At 40.9% G+C, this 15,963-nt stretch overlaps 1 protein-coding gene across 1 annotated transcript in view; it reads right to left on the bottom strand.

The window, feature by feature from the left end:
- LOC146352768 (neuronal acetylcholine receptor subunit alpha-7-like) overlaps positions 1–15,963 on the bottom strand; it is a 126,305-nt gene that overhangs the window by 50,549 nt on the left and 59,793 nt on the right. Inside the window, exons 3-5 of the mRNA XM_084834829.1 lie at positions 3,770–3,814; positions 2,626–2,735; positions 1,056–1,135 (exon numbers count right to left, since the gene is read on the bottom strand). Coding sequence (XP_084690955.1) covers positions 1,056–1,135; positions 2,626–2,735; positions 3,770–3,814 — 235 coding nt within the window. The remainder of the gene's footprint in view (positions 1–1,055; positions 1,136–2,625; positions 2,736–3,769; positions 3,815–15,963) is intronic.

The following is a 15,963-nucleotide window of genomic DNA, read 5'->3' as shown; positions in this document are numbered from 1 at the left end:
TAATTGCTCATTGGGATGGTCAACCAAGGGCTTAAGGGGTGCAACCCTATTTATACTTAGCTGGGAGTAAGTCCTATAGAAGTCAGTGGGGTTTACTTCTGAGTAGACATGTATAGGATCATACTGTTACTTTCTTAATGGGTCTTTAATGTGCTTTAATTTGGCAGAATTGTGCTTTGAATCATTAAAATCCCTTAGGCTGCAATGAAAGTAAGTACCACTGAGAGTAAGTCCCACTGAAGTTAATAGCACTTATGTTTGATAGGATTACACTGTTACCCTCTTAGAATCTGCCTGGTACCTTCAATTCAAGTTTTCCTCATATAATTGAGGCAATCCAAGGACACGGGTATAGCATATTTATACTGTAGATTATAATGACAGAATAATCACTAAAAATGTAATGCACTGGGTATTTACCTCAGTGACAGTTTTCAGGTTTTTGAGGGCCCTTGGACAAGATACTCCCAATGGACCCCCTCCTTCACTGAGTATCCCTTACCACCACCATTGTCACTGCTATTGCTCCTCATCCTTTTTCTCAACCACTTGTTTGCTTGACAGGCAGGGAGCCAGTGAGCAACTAGGATGCGGCATCTCTTGTTCCTCCTTCTTACCAGCACCATGTTCTGGGCCAGGGTGAGAGGCAGGTGAACAAGAAAGTTGTAATGCTGAGGAGGAGGAGCTACTTCAGGGGGTCCTAGTCAGTGAGCCCATGTCAGGGTTTGAGCCCTGGGCCCAAGGATGCCTACCCTTGATGCTGGCCCTGATTCACTTTATCTGGCTTTCAAATTCACAAAAGGAACGTCTAATTGTTGGATACTTGTAAAGATCAAGCCTTCCTAATAATCTTAAGCAAGAATTTCATCGAATTTTTATGCCACAGTAATTAAAGCACACAACATAACAATACTGTGTATAGCTTAAACCTTCTAATCCAGATCCACACATATTAATTTCCTATCCAGGGAATAACGCTTAATAAATTTATTATAAATAAATTTAATAAATTAACTCTTAATTTATTAAAATACATGTTTTTAAAGATGTCTTACCTGGAGGTATATACTGGCAAGATCCTGAGTAGTTTACCAGAACATTTGTATGAAACGTCGCATCAAATCTCTCGTCAGCACTACAAAATACAGCAGAAAAGGTTTAACTGGGTGTTGCTTAGTGGTTGGATTTGTTTTATGGTAAAGGATCAGGTCTATTATTATTATTATTATTGCTACCAACTGACTGGACATTGGCATTTTTTTTGCAAATATTATCATCTTTAGTAGAAGTATCAGAATATCCAAATTTGATCCTTTAACAATAAATGATCATAAAACTATTTTTGCATAATCCACAGGCAGGTAGATTTTTATTTGCAGGCCATTCATATAGAATTAGTTTTAAAGTCTGGATTTTATGTATTTTGATATGCTGAATCTGAATTTTGCTTTACTTGACCAGTTAACAATGGGATTCTTTTCAATGCCTGTTCTAACTGGTAATAAAATCCAGAACAATTGTCCAAATTGTATGAAATTAGGCTTGAAGCATCTCAGACCTAGATTCTAGATGTTGAGCACCATAAGCATGCCAAATTTCATAAATTTCTGTTCAGAAATGGCCGATATACAGCACGTTTAAAAAAAAAAAACCTGCCTTGTCCGCGTTCTGATTTTGTGCCTCATTAACGTACCTTTGTGTTTTTCTTTCTTGCCCCTTTAAATGCATCAGAAAACTCAAGGGAATAGCAGAAAATAGTTCTGTGAGAGGTTAGGAAGCTCTAACAAAATTTTCTATATCAGGCCCAGCATCAGCACCTAGCATAGTCAGGCAAATGCCACAGGTTTCTGGAGTCCACTGCTGCTAATGACAGCCTCCTTTTAAATACATACATACATACATACATACGCCTAAATAAGAGCAAACAGCAAAATATACTTCCTTGGAGAGGTAATTTCAAAATACTGGGTTCATCATCAAGAAGGCCCTGCTCCTTCCACATATTTTCTTAGTTACTTCATCGAGAGGATCTGGAGCAAGGGTCTCAAGCATGGCCTGAGCAGGCCAGTGGGTTCTTAAGCACCAGAAAGCAAGAGCATTGTGGCAAGGAAAAGTTGATATATCAGAAGCTTATGGGCAGCTCTCCCATTTCTTTAATTGAAGGATCATAGTCTGAAGGCTAAGCCAATCCAAGAAACATTTGTATAAACAAACATTTTTGGAAAACAGGTTCTCAGTCAAATTATGCATGCAGATGAAAATGTAAATTTAGAAGCTAGATGCAATCCACCAAGATCCACTCTCCCATCATTCCATTAGTTCAGGGGTGGGGAACCTGTGGCCCTTCAGATGTTGTTGGATTGCAACTCCCATTGGCCCTAGCCAGCATAGCCATGAAGGATGATGGGAATTGCAGGGCAACAACACCTGGAGAGCCACATATTCTCCATCCCCAATTTAGTTTAATGTGGCTTGTAAAGAGAGCTCATCTCATTGTGCTATTTTATTGGACTTTTTTGAGTAATTGGAATGATTATTCTGAAGCTTAAGGGAGCTACACCAATTTCTAGCCATTTTGCAACTTTCTCAGCTTTGGAAAACCAGCCTCAAACATGTCTTCCTTACCTGTTGTACAGAAGAATGTCTGGCACCCAAATCTGATCAGCTGGAAATCTTAAGTTCTGAACTCCAGGATATTCATACTGATCCCATGACAAATATGCATCAATCCAGGACTGTGGAGAAAGATAGTTTTGTTAATGAAGTTCAGGGGTGCAAGGAAATCTGTTCCAATACTTTTTAAAACAACTAATAAAATCTAGATAACATTGCAATATGAATGAATATGAGTAATCAAAAGCATCAAAAGATAGTGCCAATGACAGGAAGCTTTTACCATGGGGGAGGTTTATCACTGATGTGGTATGGGGGGATGGACTATCTAAAGCAGTGGTGGGTAACCTGTGGCGCTCCAGACATTTTGGCCTACAACCACCATCAGCCCTAGCCAGCATCATGGAAGTTGTAGGCCAAAACACCTGGAGGGCCACAAGTTGCCCATCCCTGATCTAAACCAAAAGGTCCAAGTGCTACAGCTCTGACTACATATCATTCCATTCAGCACCAGCATTCTCACCTCTTTTGGTATATGTGCACAACTGCACAAGCGTGCAAGTGCAGACCCTCATAGAAACATACATTCAGGTTCCTAGTCATGGAAAATTTCCAAGTCCAAACAGAAAATGGGTCATATTCCCAGTGCTAGCAGGACATCTGTCTATTCCCACTTCTGAAGGAACAGAAAACAGAGAAACCTCATTAGACTAGAGGATGTCATTTCCAACAACTGGGGGCAACCAAGATCAAACATGAAATATTTGGGAGGAGGACTGAACTCTAATTTATGGAGCTGTGTTAAACTCCGCACTCTAGTTCTGTACTAGCAATTCCACATACACTCCCCCCAAAATATCAAGAATTACAGAGCTGCAATTTTCGACAGCATTATGCATTTGGCCTCATATTTAGTTTGGTTCAAAATGTCTTGTGGAAATTACTTACTCAGGTCTCTTTGAAATCAAGTAAGACCAAATCATTTTTTAAAGATGATAGCCAATATTATTTTTTTTAATATTCCAAGATTTATTTTCTTCTTCCTTCACCCTTTTCTCCATATGAAAAATGTGTTCTTCAGCAAATAATTAATCTTCAATAATTAATGTTCAATAACATCCAACATTTTATATTGAATAATAGCAAAATTACTTACCATCTGCAACCAAGCATTTGTTACCAAGACCTGGTTCTTTTCATCCTTAAAAAAAGGTGGGAAGAATAAAATAAACAGTTTTTGTCAAAGTATACACAGGCTCCTGGTGTTGTGTGTGTATGTTACACGCAAGTGGAAACAGCAATAAAATGTTGTAGTGTTAAGTGCTCCTATTTACACACACATAGGTAGATAGATTAAAACAAATAACTGGGCAGAATACCAGTTTCTGGCATTGTGAAAACATTCAGATGATGAAAAATTAGTGATAGCAGTTCCTGAATGCTACAATGAAATATATATAACTACATTGTTCATTTGAAATAAGGCAACATTTTTATGTCACAGAATCCAGTCAATGTTTATTAAGTACTTAGCCATAGGCTATTACACCATAAAATATTTTTAAAAATTAAAAAGGGAACAGCAAAATAAAATCAATAATATGCAATCCAAATAAAAAGTATGGACACAATTCAGCCAAAGTTAAAGATTTTTAAGTCCCATTGATTTCAGTGGAAGAATTAAAGATGCATTAAATCTCTTACTTTGAAATCAAAAGAACATAGAAGTGCTCAACTTTGACTGGGGGGTACCTTATAACTTTAACACAGAAGTAAAAGGATGATCCATATCCCTTGTGTATACAGTTCACAGAGGTGTGCAAGTGGGACAGGATCTCTTTACAGCTCAGTACAGTCTTAATTCCCTTTTTACCTCTCCTGTTGGCTCCACTGCAACACATGTCTAGCTGTTACTCTCAGTGGGAGGCCTGTGCACATCTCCCATTCATGAATCAGTGGCTCCAGTCCTCAAGATGAGGCAAAGAGGCACACAGGCTACTTGTAGAGCAAGGGTGGGCAGACTTTAGGCTTGTGGGATGTGTTTTGTGTTTTACTAGAACACTGAAAGCCACTGACCAGAGACAGGGGCAAAATCCTTGCTCAAGTGGGTGGACAAACACTGAGAATTAAGGAACAAGTGCCTCTGAGCAGATGCTCATCTCAGGAATTTGTGACCAGTATCAGAACCAAGCTTACAAGTCCTTTCACACAAAAATCTATGCCTGGTCCCCCCAGCCCTGCCAGCATTCATTTAACCTAATTTAGGGGTATGGGGATATTTTTAGCTGTTGCTATTAGACAACGGGGAGTCAGAAACACTTGCTAATCTACTGCAAATCACTGAGAGATCTACCAATAGATTTCTGATCTACCATCTGACCACCCCTGCTGTAAAAGAGCATGGGCTGCTGCTGGATCCATATATGAAAGACATATGTGGGCTTCAATACATGTGGTGGCTAGGTCTGTTGCAATGCACCTGGCATTACATGTGTGCAGAATAGGAGAAGAGGGACATGAATGTTAAAGGTTTTCTCTGAGTCCTAGGAGAGACCTATCTGCATGTGCAGCTTTGTAAGCTGCATGAATAGGAGAGGATGAATAAATCTACCAATATACCCTTAAAAATGGCCTAAAAATCATTTTATATAAACAAAGAAAACTCAGACTGTATAAACATTTCATGACACACACACACACAAGCTATGATGAACAGAATGATATACTACTAGCTATAATTAAGAAGATCAGCAATTATTCCAGGGCCAGCATAAAGGGTAGACATGGTCAGGCACCTGCCAAGGGCCCACACCCCAGCAAGGGCCAACTGACAAGAGCTTCTTGGAGTGGTGAGAAGGAGGCACATTAGATACCACTGCCTACTTACTCTCTGCTTGTCAAGCAAGCAAGTGGTAGCAATGATGAGAAAGAGGATGACGCGGAATAGGAGCTGGTTATAATGACAGTGAGAAAGTAGAATCGCTGAGGGAAGAGGTCCACTGAAGGTGTTTTGCTCAAGGGCCCTCAATAACCTAGAGTTGACACTGAATTATACACAAACCCTACTTCTTCATTCTCTTTTGCTGCATGTGAGTACTTACTCCAAAGTGCAACAAATAACAACTTTCCTGTTATCCTTTGTACACTGAGACTTAAGTCAGCTCAACTCAAATATTAGGAAAAGGTATATGGGATAGCCATCATGGGACAGTACCACCTCAGAATGTACATTTGAGAAACCACAGCAAATCCTGGATTAATTGACCCATGATTTGCTGTTACATGCAGACATGCCCACTGTTAAATTCTTCTTCTTTTTTAACGTGAGCCACAATAAAGCCCAGTGAGAGGGTGAGAGGGATAAGCCTGATGCATGTTTACTCAGGAGTGCAATGCAATTTCCACTGAAATCAATGGTGTTTAACACTGGTTGGATTATGTCAACGATGGTGTCTCTCAAATACACCCACCATATCATCAGTGGTTCTGGAATGAGTTATTGGGATAGCCTCATAGCAGTTGTATCCTGTATTCAGGTCATCCTACGTGCAGCGTTTCTGTTTAAGTAGATCATACTCTACCTGCATCTTAATGGAAGACTGACATTGTACCTCTTGGTTTGTTTTCTGTATTTGTTTTCCTCTTTATACTAATACATTATTTTTATTTTTTCAAAGAAACTCTTTATCACCATGTAGGAGCACAAAGTGTTTTTAAAACAATATTTCTAAAGTGTAATTATATTTCCCATGCATTCATTTGAATCAAATTTTTATACTGTGTAGCCAATTACAACACTGGTATTTTCCCCCCAATTTCAATTCCAGCTTTGCAAAAATTTCAAATGGGTACGTGAGCTTATTCACATATCCAATTACCTTGGTTTTATTAAGCATTAATTCACTCTGGCACCACTTTCATTTATAATGCAAGCATGGCTCAAAAGGTATATGTACTCCAGCTTTTAGCTGCTACTAATCCTACATTTTACAACAAAACCCTTTTAAGAATCTTTCCCAGCATTCCTACTTCCTTTTAGAGAAAGATCTCCACCTTCCAGAAAATAGATGTCCATGTAACCCTGTGACTGACAACTTCAAGGAAATGGGAATTTCAGGATATAGGCAACACGCTGGAATATAGGCTTAATTCTCACCAAGGTGGTAAACCTGCTTCTGAGCTATATACCACTATTCAGTCTTCAGGAGGGGGCTCACAGTACTGAATACTATTCCATTCAAATGAATTACTCCTTACACATATTTATTACATTTGAACTTAGGGTAGTTACTTATGAATTGCCAAAAAAGCGGTCATGAATCACCAAAAAAAATGGACAAAAGAGGGTGCTGATTTGCATAAAATTTGCATATGGTAATTTATATGTATAGAAATAACAGAAATAATTATTATAAATTAAATAAAAATATATTTAATCTCATCATAATATGGAAGACTGTGACGGTGACCTGTGTGCCTGCCTGTTCAGTCTGCTGTTCTGGTGCTAACTGCTGGTGGGCAACACTTCTTAAGATTCATTAAATTGGCATTGGACAGGGCAGCCCTTCAAATATAGGACACCTTCAACAGAGGATGGTCCACTGGCAGCCCTTCAAACAGAGATCTGTTCTCTTTAAAAGAAGGCACATGGCCACCCTATGCCCAAGGAGGCTAACAGCAGCAAATTCCACAATAAAAAGTAATATAAACAAACACTAAAACCATCTAAAACTCAAATAAGAGCATATAAAAATAGCATCTAGTTAAAACATTGTTAAAATATAGGTTAAAGCACAGAGCAGATGTGAAAAGAAATAGCCCTATAGGCCAAATGCCTGTTTAAATAAGGAGGAGGTCCTTCAAGTAGCTTGGTCCTAAGCTATTTACTTTGAATCGTGCCCACAAATGGACTGGCAACCAGTGTAAGTGGTGTAACCTGGGAGTCACATGCTCCCTATAACTGGACTTGGTTAACAGCCTGGCTCCAGCATTCTGAACCAGCAGTGATTTCTGAACAGTCTTACAAGGTAGCCCCACATACAGCATATTGCAGTAATCCAAGCATGTCAAAGAGAAAGCTTCTCCCTATGCTCCTCCTCTTTTTTTGCTTTGCTTATCCAGCCTTATCTGCTGACCTCAAAGGCTTGTTCACTATTTTGTACTTTTTAGTTACAGTTATTCTGCTATGAAATACTACTACTATTATACTAAATGAGTAAAATAATTTATTTTTAAAGTTATTGTGCTACTGTTGCTGTGCCTGTTTGTGAACTAAAATTCAGAGCTTTTCCCCGCTAGAAGGTAACAGTTGCTATGCTGTTTTTAAAACCATTCTCTTTATTGCTTCCTCTGGTTTAAGATGAAGCGGCATAATGACTCTGTCTCATCACTGCCAGCACAGCAGATGTGTGTGGATAACAATAACTCTGCTCTGACTCAAAGTCACTGAGGAGCTAAGCATTGGGGGGCGGGGGGGAACGTAAAAACCCTGACATTGCCAAAATCCTCAATACATTTTTTTTTCTGTAACCCCAGCTCTCCTGCTACCTTGCACAGGCCTCAGTCTGTCTAGAGTTACCACTGATGAAGTGGGCTATAATCCACAAAAGTTTATGCCAGAATAAATGTGTTAGTCTTTAAAGTGCCACAACAGACTAACATGACTACCCCTGGAAATTAGGACTACCTGTCACTAAAGCCAGAAACTAACTTGAGCTTAGCAGTGCCACCAGGGTTTTGGGATGTCATGTATCTCACACATGGAATAAAGTCACAGCTGTCCACACACGTTAGAAGAGAAAGATGACCAACTAACCACAACTATGCTGCTGTCAAAAGGTTGCATGCAGATTACCTTCCCCAAGAGAAAACTGCAAAATGTTTGAATGTTCCCTCCATTATTCAGAACTAGAACAGCTAGAATAGGGCAGAACTAGGCGGGATCTTCATGACAACGGAATGAGAAGCACGTTGGAGTATTATCCAGATTTTCATGGAATCAGCTTTGGTCCGTCAGGGACATACGAAGTAAGAAAAGCCGAGTGTACCATACCTTTCAAATCCAGTTTTCATGGGTCACACAGCACTTCAAAGGAACATACTTCTAGGTTTGGGGAGTAGAACCGAACATCATCAACCTGGCAGGGGCTGCTCAACCAATGAGAGAGGCTTGTTTCCCACCCCTGTCCAGGCTCCCCCCTCCTTTTGCATAACGAAGCCAAAATCCCCAATTCTCCAGTGCAGCATCTGAAAGCTCCCTATGAGAACAGCCCACCACCCCAATTTTGCCCTGTTCCATCAAACTGCCATGAAGTTATTGCTCCTGCCCACCCTTTCCCCAATGTGCACACTTTTCAGTGATGAAGCCAAAATCCTTGATTCTCCAGTGCAGCATCTGAAGGCTCCTTATGAGAGTACCCCCTCCCCCTGCGTGCAATTTTGCCCCATTCCAGCAAACTGTTGCAGACTTATTGCTCCCCCCTTTCCCCATTGTGCACACTTTTCAATGATAAAGCCAAAATCCCTGATTCTCCAGGGCACCATCTGAAGGCTGCCTATGAGAACATCCCCACCATTTCGCCCTATTCCAGCAAATTGTTGCATAGTTATTGCTTCCACACACACCTCTTTCTCCTTCTCTGGGCATTTTCCCCCGCTTGCAATGACAGGCTCCCGAGACCTCGCCAGATCAGAGAAGTGACTTTACATAACATCAAAGAAGCGAGTTTACATAATATCGGAGATGTGATTTAACACAACAATGGAGAAGCAAAGCAATGAAACATCAGAGAACTGCATCATCACGGAGGCTAAATTACTGTCAAAATGGGAGTGCAGGGCAATTCTGAAGGCTAGAAAGGCTCAGTGAGGTCATGGCCAGGTGAAAGACACACCCCTGGGCAGGGCTATCATGCTGAAGTAAATGCAGAGGATAGGGGCACACAGCCTCAGCCTCAGCAAAGAACCCGAATTAAAGAAATAAAATGGAGTAAAAGTAGTCTTAGAAAATCTGGCCTTTCTGCCAGAAATCTCCAGGGTGGCTGCAGATTGGCCACAATGTCATCTGCTGCAAACAACCTCAAAATGCTCCCAATTCACAGCAAATCCCCCATAAGGATAGCCCCCTAGACATTACAGAGATGTGTAACAGTTGCCAAAAGCAACTATTGCCCTATGTCTCCTCTAATCTGCTTGATGACATGCAATGGAGCAAATGGAGTGGCATGACATTAAAATATGCAGGGTTCCTCCAGTTCCAGTTCATTGGCTGCTGCTTGTGGAGGTGGAGGAAACTGGAAGAAAGTGGCATCACCTCACTTGCTTTGTTTTGCTATGTATTACTGGGGAGGGGGGAGAGAAGAAGAGGAGATATAAGTCTGCTACTTTCACTGGCAGCCACGTAGCTCCCAAATATGAAGAACGTTGTGAATTTTAGTAAATTCTTTTCAAAACTAAACTGAACTAAATTTTCACCCATCCCTACTCCAGATGTACCACTCTTAAGTCATCGTGTGTCATTGCCCCTACATGTGGTCAAATGTATATTTGAACATTTTAAAAAGAGGGAGGAAGGACCTGTATGTTGCAGGAATCCTATTTGGATGTGTAATACATCTCTGTGTGCTCTGCTACAAATATTATTTTATACTTTGATTTCCTACGGTTCCACACTTAATGGAATGTCCTCTGGGCCCTGAATAAACAGACCAGATGTTGAATTCCTATGTGCTGAAAACCTTCAGTTCATCAGATGCTCTTGACACCAGGCAGCAAAAATTAAACATGACACCCAGATTTTTGCACCTTCTCTTTTCACTGATTACTTGGATGCTTTGCATATAGCATGCTCATTACCAAGACCAGTGGACTCAGCTTTGTGCCCACATGGACAGCCCTTAGTGGACCAGGTTACATGCATCATTGCATGGTATGTGACGGGTTGTCAAAATGATTCAAAGGGTCCAGAGTTCCTTGCCAAAGGCAGCTACTTTTCCTTCGTACACTGAATTAAATAGTCTATCCTGAAATAATAATTCCATGAATACCTTTGATGTCTAGAGGGTAAGTCTATAAAATTTCTGAAATGCTACAGAGCTGAGGTTTTTAAATAGTAGTATTGCACTCTAAGAACATTAAGCTTGTTTGCCTTCCCTTGTAATGGGGAGCTTGTTTCTATTACATGTTGAATCATCATGGTCAGAAGGAGGGGAGGGAACAGTAGAGCATGAAAGTCTTGCTCTTTTTTTGTTGCAAGTATTTGGTATTCAGAGGTATGCTGACTCTAAATAGCAGCTTTTGCTGAGGGTACTAGCAGGTGATCATGTTTATCTCCATGCTGTGAGATCTTCACACATCAAGATTTCTGCACATCAAGATACTGTTAAAGGCATAAGAGCAGGCCAAGACTTTTTTCTGCTCTGTTGGCTACCCTAGGCATCTGATGACATCCCCATTCAGACTGCAGGATGTGAATATGGGGATGTGCATCTCCATCCATACCCAGGACCCCAGCTGCATGCCACATCTAGTTACATGTAGTGATGCTGGAGAAATTCAAGATGGACTAAAATGAGCTCAGATTTCTAGGAATCCGACCCGCATAATCTTCTGCAGACCAACCCCCCGCCCCTGGCCATGTGGAGTCCCTGGACTTTCAGATTTTTAAAAATTATTTTCCTGAAATTTACGCATATTTATTTGTAGGAAAATACGCAAGTTTCTGCTGAAGAAAAGTTGAATGAAATGGGGGACAATATGCTAAATGTTACGTACTAAGGTAAATTATGTAAATTGTTACAAAACCTCTTATGTAATTATTTACATATTTTTCTGCACGTCAGGAGAAAAAATCACATCCGTCTGTTTGCAGATGGAACAAAAGGCACCTCACAATCTGCGAAACACAGACACAGCGGATTTTACACAGTCTGTATATCTGTAGTTACATGCAACTATATCTGGAAATAGACAAGTCATAGAATAGAACGGCCTCTTGTTGATACTGCCTGCCAACAAGACAGCTCCTGGTTAAGTCTCAACAAAAACTAGTAATCTGTTTTATAGGTAAGAGTAATCACTTATAAAAGGGACTTGGATTATAGGGAAATATCACTGAGAATTTCATAGCCTGTAAGCAAGCAATACAAGAGAAATCCAAGGTCATCAACACCTGCTGACACCATTATTCAAAAGATCCAGGGTGCTTCCAGAGAGTTCCTAGCACTATCAAGTAAAGAGCACAACTATTTCATCTTAACTGGGGGGGGGGGGTTGTGGTAACAGAAAATACAGAAAAAATAGTGGGAAAACATGAGAGGGTTACAAGTGGAAGATGGCATCATCATCTGAATACAAAGCCTCATCTGGAACCACTTTATGCCATCCAAATTCTTTCGTCACTTAACATCACTACAACCAAAAACATGAAACCCCAAGTGAAAACACAGGATTGACAGGGATTGTACTATACATTTCCTATTTGTATAAATGCTCTCTCTCTAATATACTCTATGGCAGAAAAACAGACCTGATGTATCACAAGCATGAGACTTGTAGTCTGAATGACCAGGGTTCCTGCAATGAGTGCAGAGTTCTCTTTGAAGTCCTAAATTTTCACACTGTGAGGGTGGTACTTCCTGCTGGATTTTCTGCTGCTGTAAGACAAGTAGCAGTGGGGGTCTCCAGTCCCCTCCCCTCCCCCCTCTGGCCTGAAGCAAAACTCTGTATGCAGCCTCTGGAGGAAGGAACTGCTGAGTTCCTTCCTTCCAGACTTCTAGATCAATCCTTAGAGCAGTCAAGTTGGCTCCACTGCCAGGCTAGAGAGCAGGAGAGGCAAGGGTGAGGGGAAGAGGAGTGCACTCCTCCTTAAATTATGTTTTCATATTCATTTCCATAGATCCACATTTCCTTGCACGTACAGTGAGATGTACACCATGAGAATCTCCATACATTCATCCACTAAACAAATATCCCCCACCCCAAAAGTAGAATAAATTTAAGAGGGATCCCCAAATTAATAACACTTAAAAAACATTGCTTTTAAGGCAGGGCTTCACAACACTTGACCTACCAGGATGAACACTGCTCACTCTATTGTGACTGGGTAGGTGCTTCACACAGGCACCATATTGGAGACCCCTGGCCTAAAGGCACTTGATTTAGAAACTTTGTTGAAGCTAAGAAGGTCTAGGTTTGACTAGTACCTGGATGGAAGACCACCTAGAAACCCTATGTATGCCACTTTAGAGTCCATGAAAGAAGAATGGGATATAAGTGCAAAACATGAATTATATAAAACAAGCATTTAAAATCTTTTCCACTTTTCTACCCATGAACACCAAGGTTTCTCATTCATTTATCTAGGCCTTATCTATACTATCATCATCATCATCATGGCGATCACTCGTGACTGAGTAAGATTGGCTTCCGGGGTAGAGTCTTAGCAGTGGGTCTGTAGGTGGCTGTGAAGGCCAATTCTGGATCCACACAGCCTCCCACAGTGAGGACATACGTTTCCAGGTGGAAGGCGATCACGATAAGGATTTGCTTGAAGTGCCTTCCGCTGAGCTCGGTTCTCCCTTTCACCCTGTACTCATGCTTCTTCAAAGTCCATAGCGCCTTTAATATAGGCTGACCCCCAGTTGGAATGCTTATGGGTTAGAGCTTCCCAGTTCTCAGTGCTTACGTTACATTTTTTTAGATTAGCTTTGAGAACATCTTTAAATCTCTTTTGCTGTCCACCAATATTCCATTTTCCATTCATAAGTTGGGAATAAAGTAGCTGCTTTGGAAGACGACGATCAGGCATTCGAACAACATGGCCAGTCCAGCAAAGTTGATGTTCGAGAATCATTGTTTCAACGCTGGTGGTCTTTGCTTCTTCCAATACGCTGACATTAGTCCGTCTGTCTTCCCAAGTAATCTGTAGAATTTTTCAGAGACAGCATTGATGAAATCTTTTGAGAAGTTGGAGGTGGTGTTTATAGGTGGTCCACGTTTCACAGGCATACAGTAAGGTCGGTAGTACAATGGCTTTGTAAACAAGCATTTTGGTCTCCCTGCGAATGTCCCGATCCTCGAACACTCTACGTATATATCAACTTTATACCACTTTATCTTGTTAAATCCTATAGAATTCTGCGGATTGTAGTTTGGTGAGATGCTGAAACTTCTCTTGTGCAGCCATGGCCAGCCTTAGGGGTGGGCAAGCTGGGTGGTTGCCTGAGATGCCAAACTGAGCTGAAGGGGGCAACAAGCTGAGCTGAAGGGGGTGCCAAGCTGGGCTGAGGTTGCTGCCAAGCGGAATTCAGTGGCTGTTTTTTTTTTTAATTTCCTGTGTTTGGGTACTAACTACAGAAATGATCTTCCTTCAGTTAGTTTTAAAGTATGTTTCTTTTTCAATTTCCACTTTGATGTCATTTGCACTAGGTAAAATCAGTGGAGCACAGCTTTACTTCGAAGCAATGTTACTGACCACTTAGCACTTCAAATACTGTTAACACTATAAGCACTATATAAATAATAATAAAATAAAACCGTAAGCTGTAAGAGGTCAGCTGGATACCTTTTTTATTTATAACTTTTCTTAATTACTTTAAAAGATAAAAATAATGGATAATCTAAAATAGAGAATGCTTACCAAAACATAGGAACTGCTAGAAAATAAAAGAAAATAAAAAAATAAAACTTGTGATAGTTCTGCTCTTTTGCATAGTGCACTGCCACTGGTCAAAATGTGGATTTTTGAACATGGGAAAAAATTCGGAGGAATAATCTAGTCCCACTGCTCACACTGGGATACATTTCACCATGACTATGCCAGTAGCGACCAGTGTTAATCCAAGGCTGGAACAACAGATGCCAGTGACTGAGGCCTTGGAGCTGTTTTGTCACAAGTGCTTCCAGCATTTAAATAAATAGTTTCAACAAGCGGTTATTCTTATACTACAGTGACTCTGTTGCAATTTTGTCTATCCTTCCCTCAAACTCCAGAGGTGTCCCTTCAGAAAACACAAACCCCTAGAAGTCCCACTTTCCGCTTCCGTCAGGCCTGACACACAAGCACAAATCCTTCACTCTCTCAGGAACAGACGCTTCTTCTGTTAACAGTAACTGCTCTCTTTCTTGATCAAATCTTTTACTCTTGGTCTTCTGCTGTCTCAGGTGCTTATTCTCAACTTCTTCATTTGTTTTCTTCTTCCTCTCATGAAGACTTTCTTTAGCTTCCCTCTCTGTCAGCCATGACTCCTTCCTTTCTGCTCTTCTTTCTCTCCCCCTCCCTCCACATCAACTGCCAACATCCTTTTCCCATTACCTGGGCAACTTGCTCCCTCCCCCCCATCCCCTGCTATATCTATCTGATCCTTTCAGCTTCTTTACACTACTATAACCGCCAAGAAATAGCCTGTTTCTTCCTCTTTCCCTTGGGAAAAGGGAGAAGCTGTAATCTTGTGGTTAGAACAGGATGAAGTTTTATCTTCTTGTGTAGAAACAGACTTCATGCACGCACATGTATTGAGAGCACATTGTACTGTTGATTTCACACGCCCTCGATCCCTTGAAGCAACTCAGTACCATGACACAATTTTGCTGCAAGAAAGAAAAGAGCACACCAAAAGAAGCTCCTGCAATGGTCAAACTTTTTTGCATTCAGCTACCAACCACTTACAGCCATACCACCCTGAACACACCCAATCTCATCTGATCCTGGAAACTAAGCAGCGTCAAGACTGGTTAGTACTTGGATGGGAGTCCTCCTAGGAATACCAAGCGCTGTAGGCTTAAAGCCTATGGCCATTCCACCCTGAACATGTCTGATCTAGCAAACTAATCACTGCAATAGGTTTTTACATTTTTAAAATTTATTTATTTATGGGTTGCTCTCCTTAAGCCTTGGGTCAGTTTTCTTGAATTGAAAGGCATAGACAAAAAAAGAGAAAGAAATAATGACTAGCCTTTTTAGGACACAAATTCAACTGGGAAATGCATGCTCCATTGAGTTTTTAAATATCCAAAGCCTGTCCAAAGACAACATTATGAAAATGGAAATAAATGCTTAAGGCATTAACCTGGTTCGCACAACATGACAACCCACAGTGGGCTGTCAGCCTTGTTTGTTTCAGGGTGGCTTCTTGTGCCATCCAAACCCAGCATGGTTTCCTCAGAGTGGTTGGTTACCCAAACACAAGCCAGCCTGAGAACCCATGGCTTGTTGTTGGGTTGTTTGGGTGGCTTGTGGCCCTACAAAACTGACCATGGGGGGCAGGGCACCAAAGGTATTTCTTGCCCAGGGCACTATTTAGGGCCAGCCCTGTGTGCAGCACAATCCTATGCATGTTTATTCAGAAGTAT

This window comes from Heloderma suspectum, chromosome 2 (genome assembly GCF_057233095.1).
Source record: "Heloderma suspectum isolate Gila_16-S chromosome 2, 16-S_ref, whole genome shotgun sequence".
Taxonomy (NCBI): Eukaryota; Metazoa; Chordata; class Lepidosauria; order Squamata; family Helodermatidae; genus Heloderma; species Heloderma suspectum.
The sequence above is the reverse complement of the archived record's forward strand: the minus strand, read 5'-3'. Positions and strand labels throughout refer to the sequence as shown.